The 17,979-nt window shown below is 38.8% G+C and overlaps 1 protein-coding gene across 3 annotated transcripts in view; it reads right to left on the reverse strand.

The window, feature by feature from the left end:
• SBF2 (SET binding factor 2) overlaps window positions 1–17,979 on the reverse strand; it is a 322,117-nt gene that overhangs the window by 162,849 nt on the left and 141,289 nt on the right. For all 3 annotated transcript variants that reach the window (XM_084772489.1, XM_084772490.1, XM_084772488.1), the window contains 3 exons: window positions 5,094–5,213; window positions 3,315–3,425; window positions 1,958–2,063 (listed from right to left, as the gene is read on the reverse strand). In XM_084772489.1, the coding sequence (XP_084628615.1) occupies window positions 1,958–2,063; window positions 3,315–3,425; window positions 5,094–5,213 (337 nt within the window). The remainder of the gene's footprint in view (window positions 1–1,957; window positions 2,064–3,314; window positions 3,426–5,093; window positions 5,214–17,979) is intronic.

Below are 17,979 nucleotides of genomic sequence, written 5' to 3' on the forward strand. Positions count from 1 at the left end.
GGAGTGGGCTTTCAGTGATGCAGGAACCTTTTAATCATTTTTACTCCTGCAGTTAGCCCCTTACCCCTACCTGTGTAAGCAGTGCCAATAAGTAGCACTCACTAGTTCACTAAGCTGGGCTTTGGTGATATTCACACTTTGGTCTACCATTGGTTCCCTACCTTATATATTTCCTCATGTCCCCCAGGAACGGTGGTGTAAGAAATCTCTCACTATGTGTACACACACACACACACACACACACACACACACACACACACACACACACACACATTTTTTTTTTTAACTTGGACTTCAAGATCAGAAGTTCTCAAGTAAGAGTGAATCTATGCCTGGTATAGTAAACATAAGCAAAATTCATTGCTATAGAAGTCATAGGCCCCAGGGCAAAATCTTTTTGATATCGTTTTTATAAATGGTCATGGTGTCAAATTGTCTTCTAAATATTTGTTCATATTCATAAATTTGTGCTATTCCCAAATTGGTATCTGCTATATCATGGATGTATCTTAAAGCTATGCTGTGAAAAAAGCCAGACACAACAGGTCATATATAGTATGATTCTGTTTATATAAGAAGTCCAGGAGATGGCTTCTTTCATGGCATAGTTTCAAGGTACATCCATGACATACATAGCAGATATCAACACTATATTCCTTTATAGGCTGATTAATTTGTCTCTGAGTGAATATACTATAAGGTATATGCTAAGTCCATTTATAACAGACATTTGTGACTACTTACATTTTGTATAAAGGATGCTATGAACATTCACATATTTTTGAAGAAGTTTTCAGTTAAGAATTTGATACACTTATTTACAAAAGTTGTTACTACAAAAGGTTTCCTCATGACCTTACTAATTCACTATTACCTTTGGTGAACACTATGTGCTTTCAATTTTTATTGGCATAAAATGGCTTTTGGCATTTATATGCAAATATTTTATGAATATATATTATCATTTTTCTTGGATAATTGCCTAGGAATGAAATTAACTTTTAAAAAAGTAAACAAACTAGCTAGATGGTGGTAGTGCACACCTTTAATCCCAGCACTTGGGAGGCAGGGGCAGGTGGATCTCTTTGAGTTGGAGGCCAGCCTGGTCTACAAAACTGTAGCTTATCTCTTCTTGCTACTTTGTGAGTTCTTCTCTAGTCTCTTAACAACAGCTTCTCTGGTTCAACTGCCTTCTCTTTTCATCCTGCTCGATCTCTTTTCTGCACCAACTACTTTCTCTTCCCTAGCCATGCTCAGTATCTCTCAGTCTCTGCTGGCTTTTTATATCCTTGCCTGTTCCCAGAAATTCAAGAAGCATCCAACACTGAAGGCCACAGGGTGAAACAGTTCTAAAGGCTAAGAATTCCCAAAAGGCCAGGCACACAAAATAAATCACACTACATTAACAGAGTCTAGGACAGTCAGGGCTACCCAGAGAAAGCCTGTCTTGAAAAACAAACAAACAAACAAACAAAAACAAAAAACAAAAAACAAAAACTCCCCCAAAACCGACCAACCACCACCAACAACAACAAAAGGGACACAAACTATAGTCCAAGGTAGTTTCCACAATCAAAAAGCAAAGAACAACTAACTGTTCTAGTTCTTCAAACATGGAGGCAGACAGTCTTTTGACAAGTTTGAATGCCTGATCTCCATCCTTAAGTTTTATGTTTACAGTCATACCAAACAGTAATGCCAAGTGCCCTTCCTCTATCCCCTTTCTTTGCTGTAAGTTGCTCCCAAATATCCAAACTATGCCAGGAGGCGATACAAAATTAAGTCCCTCAGGAAGCCCGCTCCATTCTGCTCTCCTCCTCACACAGCTAAAGCTACAACAGGCAATAAATGGTTTCTTTATATTTTCTTTATCATGTAAGATGGTACAAATTTAGATCTTTTTGTCCATCCATAGGCTGCTATAAGAAGACATGTTAAAATCCAGAACAAGACATACCTAATTGCTGAAATAAAAGAGCCACACTAGTGCCTGTGACAGGAAGACTGTCATGCAAAGGAGTCTGGATCAGCTGTCTGTCTCCTGCACCCAAGGAAAACAGCTTCTGCAGAATGAGAGAATCATAAAGGCATAAGAGACGATAGGAAGCAGTAATATATAACCTAAAACATCTAAGTTATGTTGTGTTCAACTCAAAATCGTATCCAAAAATTCAGTCCATGAAAGTTGAAAATTTAGTACGTTGTAACTGACTAAAAACATGTTAACATTAGAAGGCCACAGAGAGTATGGGCTGGAGGGATGGCTCAGAGGTTAAGAACACTGGCTGTTCTTTCAAAGGTCCTGAGTTCAATTCCCAGCAACCACATGGTGGCTCACAACCATCTATAATGAGATCTGGTGCCCTCTTCTGATGTGCAGGCACACATGCAAACAGAATACTGTAAAAATAATAAATAAAAAATCGTTTTAAAATGTTAAGATACAGAGACTAAAGGAATCTTTTTAAAAACAGTTACAATAGGCTGGAGAGATGGCTCAGAGGTTAAGAGCACTGTCTGCTCTTCCAGAGGCCCTGAGTTCAATTCCCAGCAACTACATGGTGGCTCACAGCCATCTATAATATGATCTTATGATCTGATGCCCTCTTCTGGCCTGCAGGTGTACATGCAGGCAAAGTGTATACATAATAATAAATAAATAAATCTTAAAAAAAAAACAAACAAACAGTTACAATGTTACAAAGAGAGTTTTCTTAATGTTGTCTCCTAATTTTGGTCAAAATTTTCACTTAAAAAATGAGATACAACTATATACAGAAATAAGAAAGCAGCAATATATATATTGAAAAATTCCATCCAAAGAAAGGTATGTCCAAAAGTTAAAAAGTAAAGTTTAATCTACATCAACTGTTAACTATGCCAGGTGAATGGGTACTCAGTCTTGAAATCAGCTTGTCTTTTAAAATTTTATTTTTATTATAATTATGTGTATGTGTATGGGGGTGGGTATATGCACATGAATTCAAGTGCCCACAGAGGCCCGATCCCTCTGGAGCTGGGCTTACAGACAGCTGTAAGCCACCTGTTGTGGATGCTGGGAATCGAACTCAAGCCCTCAGGAAAAGCAGTATGTTCTCTTGAACACTGAGGCATCTCTCCAGCCCTTGACACCAGCCCTTTGATCCATGAAGAGGACGGAATCTTAGGTGTCTAGAAGGTACACAATAGGAACAAGGTTTACCTAAAGTATGATCCTGTGCAAAACATAAATATTTGAAGACTTCTTTTCCTTCATTCATAAATTAAATTACCCGGGGGGAGGGAGCAGTTCATCAGCCTTTCGTTCTGTTTACCTGAGACCCTCCAGCAGCTGGAACAAGGCAAGCACAAAGGTTTGCAATGAGACTTTCCAAGGAGACACTCAGGCTGTCCACATGCACAGTGTAGATCAAGCCCAGGCAAGCCTGCAGACAGAGGTGCATGCAGTCATTTCACAGCAGTGTCACTAAAAATAAACTGTGACATCTCTTCTAGGAAAAATTCTCTTTGAACCACATAAATTATACCTCTACATTGAACATGAAGTAAATCTTAAGCAACAAAGTAGGTTTATTAAATTTTTCTCTAGGACCAGAACACCCAAATGAGCTTCCAATATGAGTTTACAGAAAGCAGAAAGCCATAATTTGTAAAACAGGTATCTCTGTTTAGATAACCACTCCAGCTAATGTGCAAAGCTGAACTGGTTCTTTCCATACTGTTTGCCTGGTTACTTTAAAAACTTATTTGAAGAAACTGTGTAGGTCAAGATAAAAATTTAGAGATGTTTTATAGTTCTTATAAATCTGGACTATTTCTCTGATGGAAACTTTAACTTCTATGATTTATAACAAAGGACAGCAAAACAGGTAAGATAGTAAGATTACCACATTGAGCTCAGAAGATGGTAAGTGGTAAAGTAGGATAAAGTGCACTTTTATTTTCTTTATTTACTTGTGTTTGGGATGTATGTATGTGCTCATGTGTGCACATGGATGCGAGAGAAGGCTGCCAACAGCTTACTGAGCAGCTCTCTACCTTATGTTTTTAGACAGGTCTCTCATTGAACCCGGAGTTCAAAAAGTCAGCTAGCCTGGCTGGCCAGTGAGCTCTGGGAATCCTCCTGCTTCCCTGTCCTGTTTCTTCCACCTCAGCACTGAAGTCAGACATGTAGCCAGTCATGTGTTGGTTTTTATAGGAGTGCTGGGGATCCAAATTCAAATCTTCTTATTGGTCCAGCAAGCTCTTTTCTGACTGATTCCTTTTCTTGGTCCTAACATACAATCTCAATCAATCTTTTAGCTTACTGAAATTGTGACTAAAAAAATCAGTAACTGTCACTAATTTGTAGTAATGACATACACTAAATAGTGTGTCACAAAACACAATAAAGGAGTCATAATTGTTATTGTAATGGTGATGTTGTTATTTATTCCAGAATGCATAATCTCACTTTCTAGTTTAATACTTTCATATTAATATAACTATTTATACTTTCATACATATTTATATTTGAAAATTCTGAATATTAAAAAAGGGGTTGGGAATCTGCAATAAACAAGTGAAGTGGCATTTCACTATGTAGGCCAGATTTGCCCATGGCATAAAGGCCTCTTGTCTCTGTTTCTTAAATACTAGAATTACTAACATGGGCAGGCTGTAAACAGTACTTTAAAGATGTGATCAGAATTATCTAAGAGATCACATAATCCTATTTAGTGTAACCTAACTCCACAAACTTAATAAGCATGCTCACAGTTGTTAGACCCTGAGTGCATTTTAAATTTCTTGAAGGTAATCTAATTATTTTTATGATTCATAATTTTTATTTAATTAACATGAGTTCTATTTTAAAACAAACGTTATATTCTTATTAGTGTGAATAGTCATGTTAACTGACTCAGGAACTGCTTTTATCCAACATAAATTTGTTTTTCCATGTTATACTTTTTATTTTATTTTATTTTTTATTGGTGATCACTAATTCAATCTAACAATGTTTTCAATACAAAAAAAATTCTTGTCACCTTAGTTCGTTCAAAACAGCTTTACACAACAATACAGATTGGTAATGACAACTATGAGTTCTTTACCCTAAAAATTTCTGGATAGTCTAATCTGGATACCAACACCAGGCTTTTGGGAGCAAATACTTCTGCAGGTTGAATTAAACCAGATACTTCTTCACCTTCAATCTCTTCCTTCTTTGTTCCCTGGGGAAAAAAATTACAATCAATGTACAAAGTTTCCTAAGTTCATAATTTACACAATATATTTAAACCACACACCTTACAGGTAACTTACAAGAATCCACAGCAATTACAAATAGTAGGCAAGAAATGACAAAGTTAGGACTATTTGTTTCATTTTTTTCCCCCAAAACTCCTTAGGCTACAGATATGTACACAAACTTTGAGTGTTTATTTTCTGAGGAATCAAGGTGAATAAGACATGTTTAAGATAATCTTAACTAATGACCCAAATAATTAAAAGTGTTACTTATTTAAGTGGAAAGTCAGTCTTCAAAAGAAGGCAAAAGTTTATTCTAGAAATAAGGTATTGATTTTCATTTCAGTTTTTCTACTGGGCTCAATCTTTCTCTCCTGTGGGGATTCTCAGGCCTCTCAAAGCAAAGCACACTGAGTTAGCTGTCGGGTACTTCTGCTCACATACAGCAATGGCCTTAGAGAGAGAGCACGGGGCTGGAGAGACGGCTCAGCAGTAAGAGCACTGGCTGCTCTTCCAGAGGTCCTGTGTTCAGTTCCCAGCAACCACATGGTGGCTAACGGACATCTATAAAGGGATCTACGGCATGCAGGTGTACATACAGCAGAGTATTCATACAATAAATACATAACATTACTTTTTAAAAAGGAAAGAATATTTCTGTACAAGAAGCAAAACTTTGTAACTAGTGTCATGAAAATATATGCTTATAAGTGATACATTTAAAGTAGATTTACCACCCACATGAAAAAGTTAAAAGTCTCTAAGTTTCAACAAGTAACTACTAGTCAGTAAGTCCTACAAAAAGATTATTTGGAGTCCTAATGGTGAAGAGCATAGGCTGGTCTTCCAGAGGACCCCACTTATACTCTCTGCATCCGCATCGTGGCTCATGGGATTCAAAGCCCCGTTGTACTGCATGCAGATGGTACATAAAAATAAACGTAGTAAAAAACACCTACATATATAAAACAAAAATAAATCCTTAGATAGTGGCGAAGGCAAAACTGAGTTACATGAAGGCCTTGGACATACATGGTTGGGAGGCAAACTACAAGGTGGCGTGGCACTGCCTTGTGCCCACCCCAGGAGCCACACACTGCTGTTGGCATGTACAGTTTCACACCCAACCTTGTGATGGCCAAATCCTACTGGTACTTTGTGTCACAGCTAAAGAAGAAGAGGTCCCAAGGGAGATTGTGAACTCTAGCAGAAGTCACAATCATGAAGAACTCCGCCATCTGGCTGCACTATGACTCTGGCAGCAGCACATACATGTATTGTCAGTACCACACCTGAGCACATGCAGTGGTATCACAATAAGGGTACCCATCCACGCATGATCCATTCGACCATCAGGTAGGCCAGATGACAAGTGCCAGAGGCCTTCGAACAAGCCCTGCAGGGCTCCAAGATTAAGTTCTCACTGCCCCAGGAGCTGCCAGCGGAAGCTGTGCGTTCACCATCAAGAGGCTAAAACACCCTCTTCTAGATGGAGAGGCCTGCCAAATAAACTCCACCAAAGAGTAAAGATAAATAAATCTTAAAAATTTATTTGAGTCCATAAATAATTCCTGCGCACTTACTGTTTGACAAGACTCTGACACACAGAAAATTTTCAGAAAGGAGTGGGAGAGCAAGTTAATCGAACTTTGTCAGTGGATAGGCTGAAATTATAGGATATTTCCTCTAATTAAAGCCCCTTTCCTCTTCTTTTCCAGTATGTGTGGTATAGCTTGAACTCACTTCCTCCTGAAACCTTCCTTTACTGACCTTTGCTCTCTTGGTTCCCAGTGTGGCTTACCAACTCCTCAGAACTTGCTTATTCTTGCTACTTCAGCCTTTCCCCAAATGCCACAAAATGCCAGCTGCCTACTTAACATCTCAAACATAAATTTTAATCTTTCTGCCTACACTCCATTCTCCTATAGTGAGTGGTCCATGTCTACTAATGATAAACCACACTTTTTGTGTGGCTAAGCTTGAATTCTCATTATTTTATCATTTATAGCTCATATCCAACTGTTAAAATATCCTGACTTCTGCTTTTCCACTGCTACCATACAAGAGTGAGCCTATACCTCATTTGGACTATTACACCAGTCTGATTTCATTTCCTTTATTCTTTTAAAGCTTTACTCATCCTTGCTGCTCGTCAGACACATCTGGAATGGTCCAGTCTACCTGGACCTGCCTACTGTCCCTTTGCCTGGAATGCTTCCTACAGAGAAGGTAGCATCTGTGCTCCTTGTCTGAGGGCCGCTGCTGAGCACTCTACTTGAAGCTGCAGCGTCCAACACTCCCAGGTCCTCTTCCTTTCCTTAGCTTCCTTCTTCCCGCCACTATCATTATCTAACACACTCACAGTGTTAGTAATCTTGGCTGTTCCTTTTCATCTGTTTCTCCCACTGGACTAAGTGAAAGCCAGGATTTCTGTTCTGTTCAATGGTGACTACTGAGTTCCTAAAATAAGGGTTGGAACACACAGTTGTCACCTGGTATTTATTCACAGTACAGATGCAGGAGTAAGACTTCATCAAGAGAAGTCTCCCTCAGTTGAGGCCACTTGGATTCTAGCATAGAGCAATATAACTCAAAATTACAGAGAACAAAGAACAATGAATTCTGGAATCCCTCAAAAATAATAGAAATGTGATGATTATTAATTTACCAAAATTTCCACACCTAATGAATCATGGCCTTCATGGATTATTAAAATGCTCAAAATGGCAAAAGCGACTGAAATTCCCGGAACAGATAAACCTATCCACATTTTTATGAGATTGTGATAATTGCCCTAGAGTATCATTGAAAGACAACTTGAGTAAGCAGATAGCAATTTCAAATAAACGACCATTAGACTATTTATTTATTTTGGTTTTTATGAGACATGGTTTCCCTGTGCAGCCATGGCTGTCCTGAACTCACTTTGTAGACCAGGCTCACAAGAGATCCACCTGCCCCTGTGTCCCTGACTGCTGGGATTATAGGCATATGCCACTGAGCCGGCAACCCTTTAGACTATTTTAACTAAAACACAAAATAGAATATGTAGCTATTAAAGCTATTCACTAAATATTCATTAATTATTAACAAGAAAAAGGGAGTCAATACAATATAGATCAACATTAAGTAAAAATAATATCACATTTTACATTTCTACAATTTTTTTTCTTAACAGAGGTTGAGTTTTATTTTATAAATCTTGGAATGCTGTTATCCTGAATCCCCAGTAGCTGTGTTCAAGAGTCAATGCCCTGACAGCTGGGGATACAGTTCATTAGTGAGCATTTGCACAGTATGTACAGGACTTATGCTCCACCCCCAATAGCTAAGTTGTGTCTATGTGCATGCACTGCTGTGGACATTCCCCTTGGCATATGCATACAACGTCCCAAGTTTAAGGAAACAATCGTGATCCCACTTTAAAGAAAAAAATGTATGCAGACAGTTGTTTGTAAAATAAGGTATTTTTCCTAAGATAATATAAATGTTTCAGCAACTTTTTTCTAGAAATAATGTATCAGGCCTTGGAAATAATGCTTTCTTCTATTTTGTGGCTAAACTATCTTCTGAGTAATATTTACCAGTGACACTAGTTTGTAATTTTTGCTTTAAGATAGAGTTTCACTGTAGCCCAGGATAGCTTGAAACTTCCTGTGTAGCCCAAGCTGGCCTTGACCTATGGCAATTCTCCTGCCTTAGGTTCTTATGTGTTGGGATTACAGGCATAAACAATCATGCCAAGCTTGGCTTGTGTATTTAATAATGACAAATTTCCACAAAAGGTAGTAAATTAAATAAACGAGAGATTGTATGATGATACCTTGAAATTCAGTACTTGCTATTGTGATATATTGTTACATTGTCTAACTCAAGAAAAGCCTTCAAACCTAAAAGGGTTTTTATTTTCAGTACACCTCATTAAAACTACAAATTTACTTTAAATGGCTTTTACTGGATTATCTTGCAATGAGTTGGAAGGTCACCTTATTAAAAAAAAGTATGTGTATTAGTGTTCTGCCTACATGTTTGATCTGTGTACCTACCAGCACATGCCTGGTGACTGAGGAATCAAAAGAGAGAGGTTGTGAGTTGCCATGCAGTCCTGGGAATTGAGCCCTGGTCCTTTGGAAGAGTAGCTGTGCTCTTAAGCATGGGACACCTCTCCAGATCTCTCCGTATCTTTTATCTACATCTGAATCATTTGAACACCTTATCTATTACTAGGTATTTGTGTCTACAGGTTATTACAATGCATTATGTGAGAGACCTTCCACCCCTATACAGGCCTGTCAAGCTCATGGTCCCCATGCTTCAGTAAAGGCTAAATGAACATCTGTCATAGAAGCCGTCTCCTCAACTGCTAGTGCCCTTCAAACACACCCTAAAATGCAGTGCTAAAAGAGACTCTGGCTGATTTCATGTGATGACTCCATATAGCTCGAAGACTCTGGCTTCAGGAGGTTCATCCTAGTGCTCAGGTTGGACACTTTAACCACGATTGTTGTATGCAGATATTTGATTTTCACATCATAGTAAGTGTTTAACTCAACATCTCTCTATTATGTTCACTTCTTAATATCACATTACCTTAAAAATCTTCCCAGATTTCTTTAAACAATCAATTTCTTAAGAGAAGGATTTAAAAAAACTACATATAAAATTTCATTCTAAATTTCCTTTCTAAAATACATTTTCTTATGGTGTACCATTATGCATTTTCCTTAATAATACAAGGACTTCGTGGAGATCCAAGATGGCGGTGCCTATCACGCACTGTATCTGATCTACCGCACAGAGACCAGGGACCTGACTAGGAGCTACAGACTGGAAGAACTGGAGAACACTAGGTGAGTGGAGTCCCATACACCGCAGACCACAGGTGGGCCTGGCCCCGGGTCAACCAACAGCCCACAGAAGTCTTGAACCCACAGACTCTGGAACGGAACCCACCTGTGAACTGCAGCCGGCCTCTACAGCCCAAATTCGGTGTGTGGGATGGTGGAACACTGGAGCTCCTGGCCTGGGGAAGCCTCAGGGAAACCGGTGAATCTGTCCTCAGACCCCCCCCCACCTGCTCCACACCAGTCTACGGGGTGGGGTGAGGTGGGGGTGGGGTGGGGTGGGGGCGGGGACCGCAGGGAAGCCCAGGCCGCTGTGAACACCTTGCCTAGCCACAGCGCAAGTAGTCTGAATGGGTCCAGACTGGAGCCAGGCTGCCGGCTGCGATGGACCGAGCCTGTAAAATTGGGCAGATAGAACGTGGCCTGACCAGTTTCCAAGGCCTGGCAGGATCTCTGCTCTTGGGAGAAGCTGGACAACCCTGAGGGGTCTGGACACTGATCTGAACAGCAGCCACAACTCAGTGGGACTGGTCTAGGCAGGAACTTGACTGCGGGACACCGGAAAGCCCAGGCAGCTGTGAACACCTTGCCCAGCCACAGCGCACGTAGTCTCAACGGGTCCAGACCAGAGCCAGGCTGCCAGCCCCTGTGGACCAAGCTTGAAAAATTGGACAGATAGAACATAGTCTGACCAGTCCCCACAGCCTGGCAAGGTCTTCCATGCTCTTGGGAGAGAATGAACAGACCTAAGTGGTTGGGTCAGAAAATTAAACAGTGGCTCCAATATAGCTGGTCTGAATCACCCCAGTAGTATGAACAGGACCAAGCAGAAGCCTACCTCTGCTGACCCAGTTGGGAGCCGCAAAGTCTCCTGGAGCGAAAACACTCTACTGCAACCAACATCAAAAACAAGGGACTTAACAGTCACTGGACATTAATATCCCTCAACATCAATGGTCTCAATTCTCTAATAAAAAGCCATAGACTAACTGAATGGATGCACAAACAAGACCCAACATTCTTCTGCATTCAAGAAACACATTTTACCAACAAGGACAGACATTACCTCAGGCTAAAAGACTGGAAAAGGTATTCCAAGCAAACGGACACAAGAAGCAAGCTAGTATAGCCATTTTAATATCTAATAAAATAGACTTCTAGCCAAAATTAATCAAAAGAGACGAAGATAGTCACTTGATACTCATCAAAGGTAAAGTCAACCAAGAGGGCATCACAATTCTAAACATCTATGCTCCCAATACAAGGGCACCCACATTTGTAAAAGAACTATTAACAAAGATTAAACCACATATCGATCCCCACACATTCATAGTGGGAGACTTCAATACCCCACTTTCACCAAAAGATAGGTCAGCGAAACAAAAACTAAACTGAGAAATAAGGACACTAACCAAAGTCATGCATCAAATGGATCTATCATACATCTACAGAACTTTTCACTCAAACACAAAGGATTATACCTTCTTCTCAGTACTCCATGGAACCTTCTCCAAAATTGATCATATAGTAGGTCACAAAGCAAGCCTCAATAGATTCAATATATCTTGTATCCTACCAGATCACCATGGTCTAAAGCTGAACTTCAACAACAGAAATATCAAAAAGCCTACACACACCTGGAATTAAACAGTTCTCTATTTAATGTCACCTGGGCCAGGGAAGAAATAAAGAAAGAAATTAAGGACTTCCTGAAATTCAACAAAAATGAAAGAACAACATACCCAAATCTGTGGGACACATTGAAAGCAGTGCTAATAGGAAAATTCACAGCACTAAGTGCCTTTATTAAGAAATTAGAGGGGCTGGAGAGACGGCTCAGTGGTTAAGAGTACGGCCTGCTCTTTAAAAGCACCTGGGTTCAATTCCCAGCACCCGTATGAAAGCTCACAACTGTCTGTAACTCCAAGATCTCACACCCTCACACCAATGCACATAAATTAATAAATTAAATAAAAAAATAAATTGGAAACATCCCATATAAGCAACTTAATGACACATCTGGAAGCCCTAGGGAAAAAAAGAAGCAGAAATACCCAAGAGGACTAGACATCTGGAAAAAAAAAAAACCTCAGGGCTGAAATCAATAAATTAGAAACAAAGAGAAAAATTCACAGAATCAACAAAACCAGGAGCTGATTCTTTGAGAAAATCAACAAGATAGACAAACTGTTACCTAAACTAACTAAAAGGCAGAGAGACACTATCCAAATTAAAAAAATCAGAAATGAAAAAGGGAGACATAACAACAGACAATGAAGAAATAGAATCATAAGATCCTACTTTAAAGGCATATATGCCACAAAATTTGAAAATCTAAAGGAAATGAGCAATTTTCTTGATCGACTCCACTTGCCAAAATTAAATCAAGATCAGATAAACAAATTAAATAGTCCTGTTTCTCCTACAGAAAAAGAAGCAGTCGTTAGTAGCATCCCAACCAAAAAAAGCCCAGGGCCAGATGGTTTCAGCGCAGAATTCTACCAGACCTTCAAAGAAGAGCTAATACTGATACTCTTCAAGCTTCTCCAAAAGATGGAAATGGATGGAACATTACCAAATTCATTCTATGAGGCCACAGCCACCTTGATACATAAACCTCACAAAGACCCAACAAAAAAAGAGAATTTCAGGCCAATTTCTCTTATGAACATTGACACAAAAATACTCAATAAAATTCTTGCAAACTGACAACAAGAACATATCAAAGATATCATTCACCATGACTAGGTAGGCTTCATTCCAGGCATGCACATGGATGGTTTAATATACGGAAATCCATCAATGCAATCCACCATATAAACACACTGAAAGAAAGAAACCACATGATCATTTCCTTAGATGCAGAAAAAGCATGTGACAAAATCCAACACCCATTCATGTTTAAAGTTTTGGAGAGATTGGGGATACAACGTACATACTTAAACATAATAAAGGGTATATACAGCAAGCCAATAGGCAACATCAAATTAAATGGAGAGATACTCAAGGAAATTTCTCTAAAAGCGAGGACCAGGCAAGGCTGCCCACTTTCTCCATATCTCTTCAATATACTTCTTGAAGTTCTAGCCAGAGCAATAAGACAACAAAAGGAGATCAAGGGGATCCAAATGGGAAAGGAGGAAATCAAATTATCCCTATTTGCAGATGATATGATACCATACATAAGTGACCCCCAAAATTCCACCAGAGAACTTCTACAGCTGATAAACACCTTCAGCAAAATGGCTGGATACAAAATTAACTCAAAAAAGTCAGTTACCTTCCTATATACAAATGACAATCATGCAGAGGAAGAAATCAGGAAAACTACACCCTTCACAATAGCCACAAACACTATAAAATATCTAGGAATAACTCTAACCAAGCAAGTGAAGGACTTGTTTGAAAAAAAAACTTCAAATCTCTGAAGAAAGCAATTGAAGATGAAATCAGAAGATGGAAAGACCTCCCTTGTTTGTGGATTGGGAGAATTAACATAGTAAAACTGGCCATCTTACCAAAAGCAATTTACAGATTCAATGCAATCACTATCAAAATACCTACACAATTTTTAAAATACATTGAAAGGTCAATTCTCAACTTCACATGGAAAAACAAAAAAACCCAGAATAGCTAAAACAATCCTATACAATAAAAGATCCTCCAGAGAAATCTCCATACCCGATCTCAAGCTGTACTATAGAGCAACAGTAATTAAAACAGCATGGTACTGGCACAGCAACAGGCTGGTTGATCAATGGAATCAAATCGAAGACCTAGAAATGAATCCACACACATATGGTCACTTGATTTTTGACAAAGAAGCCAAATCTATTCAATGGAAAAAGGATAGCATCTTCAACAAATGGTGCTGGTCTAACTGGATGTCTACATGTAGAAAAACACAATTAGACCCATATTTATCACCATGCACAAAACTCAAGTCCAAGTGGATTAAAGACCTCAACATAAAACCAGAGACACTAAATCGGTTAGAAGAAAAAGTGGAAAAGAACCTGGAACACACTGGCACAGGAGACAACTTCCTGAACAGAACACCAACAGCCCAAGCCTTAAGGTCAACAACTAGTAAATGGGACCTCATGAGGCTGAGAAGCTTTTGTAAGGCAGGAGACACTGTCAACAGAACAAAGCAACAGCCTACAGACTGGGAAAAGATCTTCACCCTACACCTGACAAAGGCCTAATAACCAAAATAAATAAAGAACTCAAGAAATTAAACACCACCAAACCAAATAACCCAATTGAGAAATGGGGCTCAGAACTAAACAGAGAATTCTAAACGGAGGAATACTGAATGGCTGAGAAACACTTTAAAAAATGCTCAACATCTTTAAGTCATCAGAAAAATGCAAATCAAAATGACTTTGAGATTCCATCTTACACCCATCAGAATGGCTAAGATCAAAAACTCAAGCGACACCAAATACTGGCGAGGATGTGGGGAGAGAGAACACTCCTTCATTGCTGGTGGGAATGCAAACTAGTACAACCCCTTTGGAAAGCTATCTGGCACTTTCAGAAAACTGGGAATAGGGCTTCCTCAAGACTCAGATATTCCACTCCTTGGAATATACCCAGAAGATGCTCCACCACACAAGGACATATGTTCAAGCATGTTCATAGCTGTCTTATTCATAAAAGCCAGAACCTGGAAACAGCCTAAATGTCTCTCAGTTGAAGAACTGATAAAGAAACTGTGGTACATTTACACCATGGAATACTACTCAGCTATTAAAAACAAGGAAATCTCGAAATTTGTGGACAAATGGATGAAACTAGAAATGATCATACTGAGTGAGTTAACCCAGAAGCATAAAGATTCACATGGTATATACTCACTTATAATTGGACACTAATCCAAAAGGCATGTCCCATGGAACTCTTCACTTACTAGATTGGGATAGACATGAGAACATCCTATTGGGACTCTAGGTGAGAGAATGTGTAGGAGAATGGGGAAATAGAAGGACCCAGAAGGTCCTAGAAACCTACAAGAAGAGCATCATGACAGGTGGATCTGGGCCCAGGGGCAGTTGCTCAAACTACTCCACCAACGAAGGACAATACAAGCCGTAAACATCAAACCCCTACTCAGATCTAGCCAATGGACAGGACATTATCCACATGGATAGCAGGGACTGACTTGGACATGAACTCTGGTGCTCCATATTCGACCACTTCCCCTTGGTGGGGAGGCCTAGTGGCACTCACAGGAAGGATAAGCAAGCTATCAAGACGAGACTTGATAGCCTATGACCATATAGTGGGAGAGGAGGTCCCCCTCGGTCGTAGACCTAGGGGAGGGGAACAGAGTAAAAGCAGGAGGGAGGGAGGAATGGGAGGATACAAGTGATGGGATAACAATTGAATTGTAATCTGAATAAATTAAATTGTTAAAAAATAATATAAGGACTTTAAACATTCCAGAAATAGAAATGGAGTCTAAATAATTGCAAATATTCTTTATATTAATAGAATTCCCATGAAATGATTCCTCATTTTCTGCCAAATGATTGTTTAATCACAATGGTATGCTCACATGATAAAACCTAGTCCAGCCAGGCAACAGTTTGGAAAATACCGGATGTACAAATACACACTACCTCTGGGAAAGGTATCCTGCAGCCTTCTCTGTACAATAAGAGCACAGATCTTGACTCGACAGTACTAACAAGGCAGGAAAATTCAACTGCAGGAGCTACCTACTCCCTCAGAAAGCTGCAGTGCTCTAAGTCACGGTCACATTAAAACCCTCTTACAAGCCATCACTTTCTAGCATTACCCCTAGAAGTTAACAGACGTTACTTAGCTAAGGATCTTCTAACCAAATAATTTTAGAAACAACAGTGAAGCCAAGTTTAAAAGAGTGTCTTTACAGCATGATTTCTGGCTTTGATATGTAACTTCAAGCAGAGGAAGCATAGCATATAGCATTTCTCATTTTTATTAGGTCCCTTTTATTCTAAACCTCATACCCAGTTGGAACACACATCTAGAAAAGGCTGTCATAAAACACACCCACACATAAAATGTGTGAAGCTTCTAGTATATGTCCTAGGTCTTTAAAAGGCCAGGTAGGTGTAGTGCTTTACTGTTCATAAATAGAGTGATCTTGGTGACATCTGATCCATTAATTCTCCTGTTTCACAAAGATTTGTACAGACTGCATGCCGGGCAGCAGGGCAGTGTTTTTTAATGATCAGTCTGATGGCAGGTGTTGAGTAGCTTGTAAGAAGGCAAAGTAGAAATAGGAAGGCTGGTTGCAAGTCTGATTGGTAGTTTGAGCAGATAAGCAGTAGCGTAACTTAGAAAGGAGGAGACAATCTGCATTGGAGCTCTCAGGATTTGTGGATGGCTAGACTATCACGGTTTTTAAAAAAGTTTTGTGTTTTAAACCTAGATTGAGAGTAAAGTCATTTATTGCAACAACTACACACACACACACACACACACACACACACACACACACAGACACACACAGACACACACTGAGGGTATTTCTGATATTAAGGAAGCAATGTATCTTGCATATGTTAAAGACAATATGAGTTGTCTTTCAATCTGTTTTTTTTCCTTTTTTAAAAACAAAACAGCATGTAGTCACTAGAAATAGTGGCTATAAAACAATTTAAAAGTAACTATAAAAGTACATTGACATCAGAATATACCATACATAAACACAAGCGTTTAAAGGACTATCTATATGGAAAGTATGTGCATCTGTATTGTGTTTGTTTGCATTATAATATGAAAAATAGTTAGAAGACTATTTCAAACGTCTTTAGGCCACAGGATTGTAGTTGATATGGATCATATGAAAATATACGCACACCCAGAGCAACACAATTTTCTTAAATGTTTACATTTGTATTATTTTTAAAACAAAGAACTACACTTTTTAAGCAAATAGCAATGTATTAGTGCATGTTTATTTATTAAACATTTATAGCTCGTTAGTCACAAAGCACCTGTTACAAAGGGCTAGGGTCCAGCCTCTACTGCAGGAAACTCAGTGTCACGTAAGTGCTAAGAGCAACACAGGTGAAAAAACAGCACCAGTCAAAACAATTTTATATCTAGAACTCAGAGTCACATAACGGAGAAGGCACTCTGTAAAGCCCACGTAGAACAGTATTTTAGGATTTGAAAAGATAAACAGATCATCAAAACATAAAAAACGATAATCAGGACAGTAGGAGGCAAAGTGAAAAAGAGCTATCTAACAACAGGGAAACCCAAACAGGTGAAGCTTTAAAAAACGAAACATATCTACAGCCCTGACTGGCTTGAATTTGTAATAAATCCTTCCTTACATACCTACCATTTAGATTTACTATTTTTAACCCATATATATTTAAGAAAAATAGTAACCTAAATTTTTATGTATACACATTGAAGTAAAATTTGTTGCTTGTTTTATCATTATAAATAAGAATAATTCTGAGTAGTAGTTTTAATATCAGAGAGTATGACAATATATTGGTATTTTTAATTGTTGGCACCTTTTATTTCCATAAGTTTTACTAAATACACTGTTTTAAACTTTTGCTCATCAACTAACAGCCAGTAAGTCAGTTAGAGATTAATCAGTGTGAACCATATGGTCACTGGCATAGCAACATGTATCTGCTCATCATTTATTCTAAAAACACAAGTAATTCACATCTCATTTGTTAGGTTACTTGAGAATTCTCTGGCTTAAAAAATATTAAGAAAACTTAGGAATGGTTGTAAACTGTGAACAGTGGGAGAAATGCTATTAGGCTAACAGTTCATTTTGAGGAAAAGAGATGATCAGCACAGCCCTTCATGAGAGCTGGGAAACAGCACATAAAGTCCACGTCTGTTTCCTTTCTAAGGTGCAAATTGTTTTCAAATTAGT

The sequence above is a fragment of the Acomys minous genome (genome assembly GCF_964271855.1).
Source record: "Acomys minous genome assembly, chromosome: 2".
NCBI classification, from domain to species: domain Eukaryota; kingdom Metazoa; phylum Chordata; class Mammalia; order Rodentia; family Muridae; genus Acomys; species Acomys minous.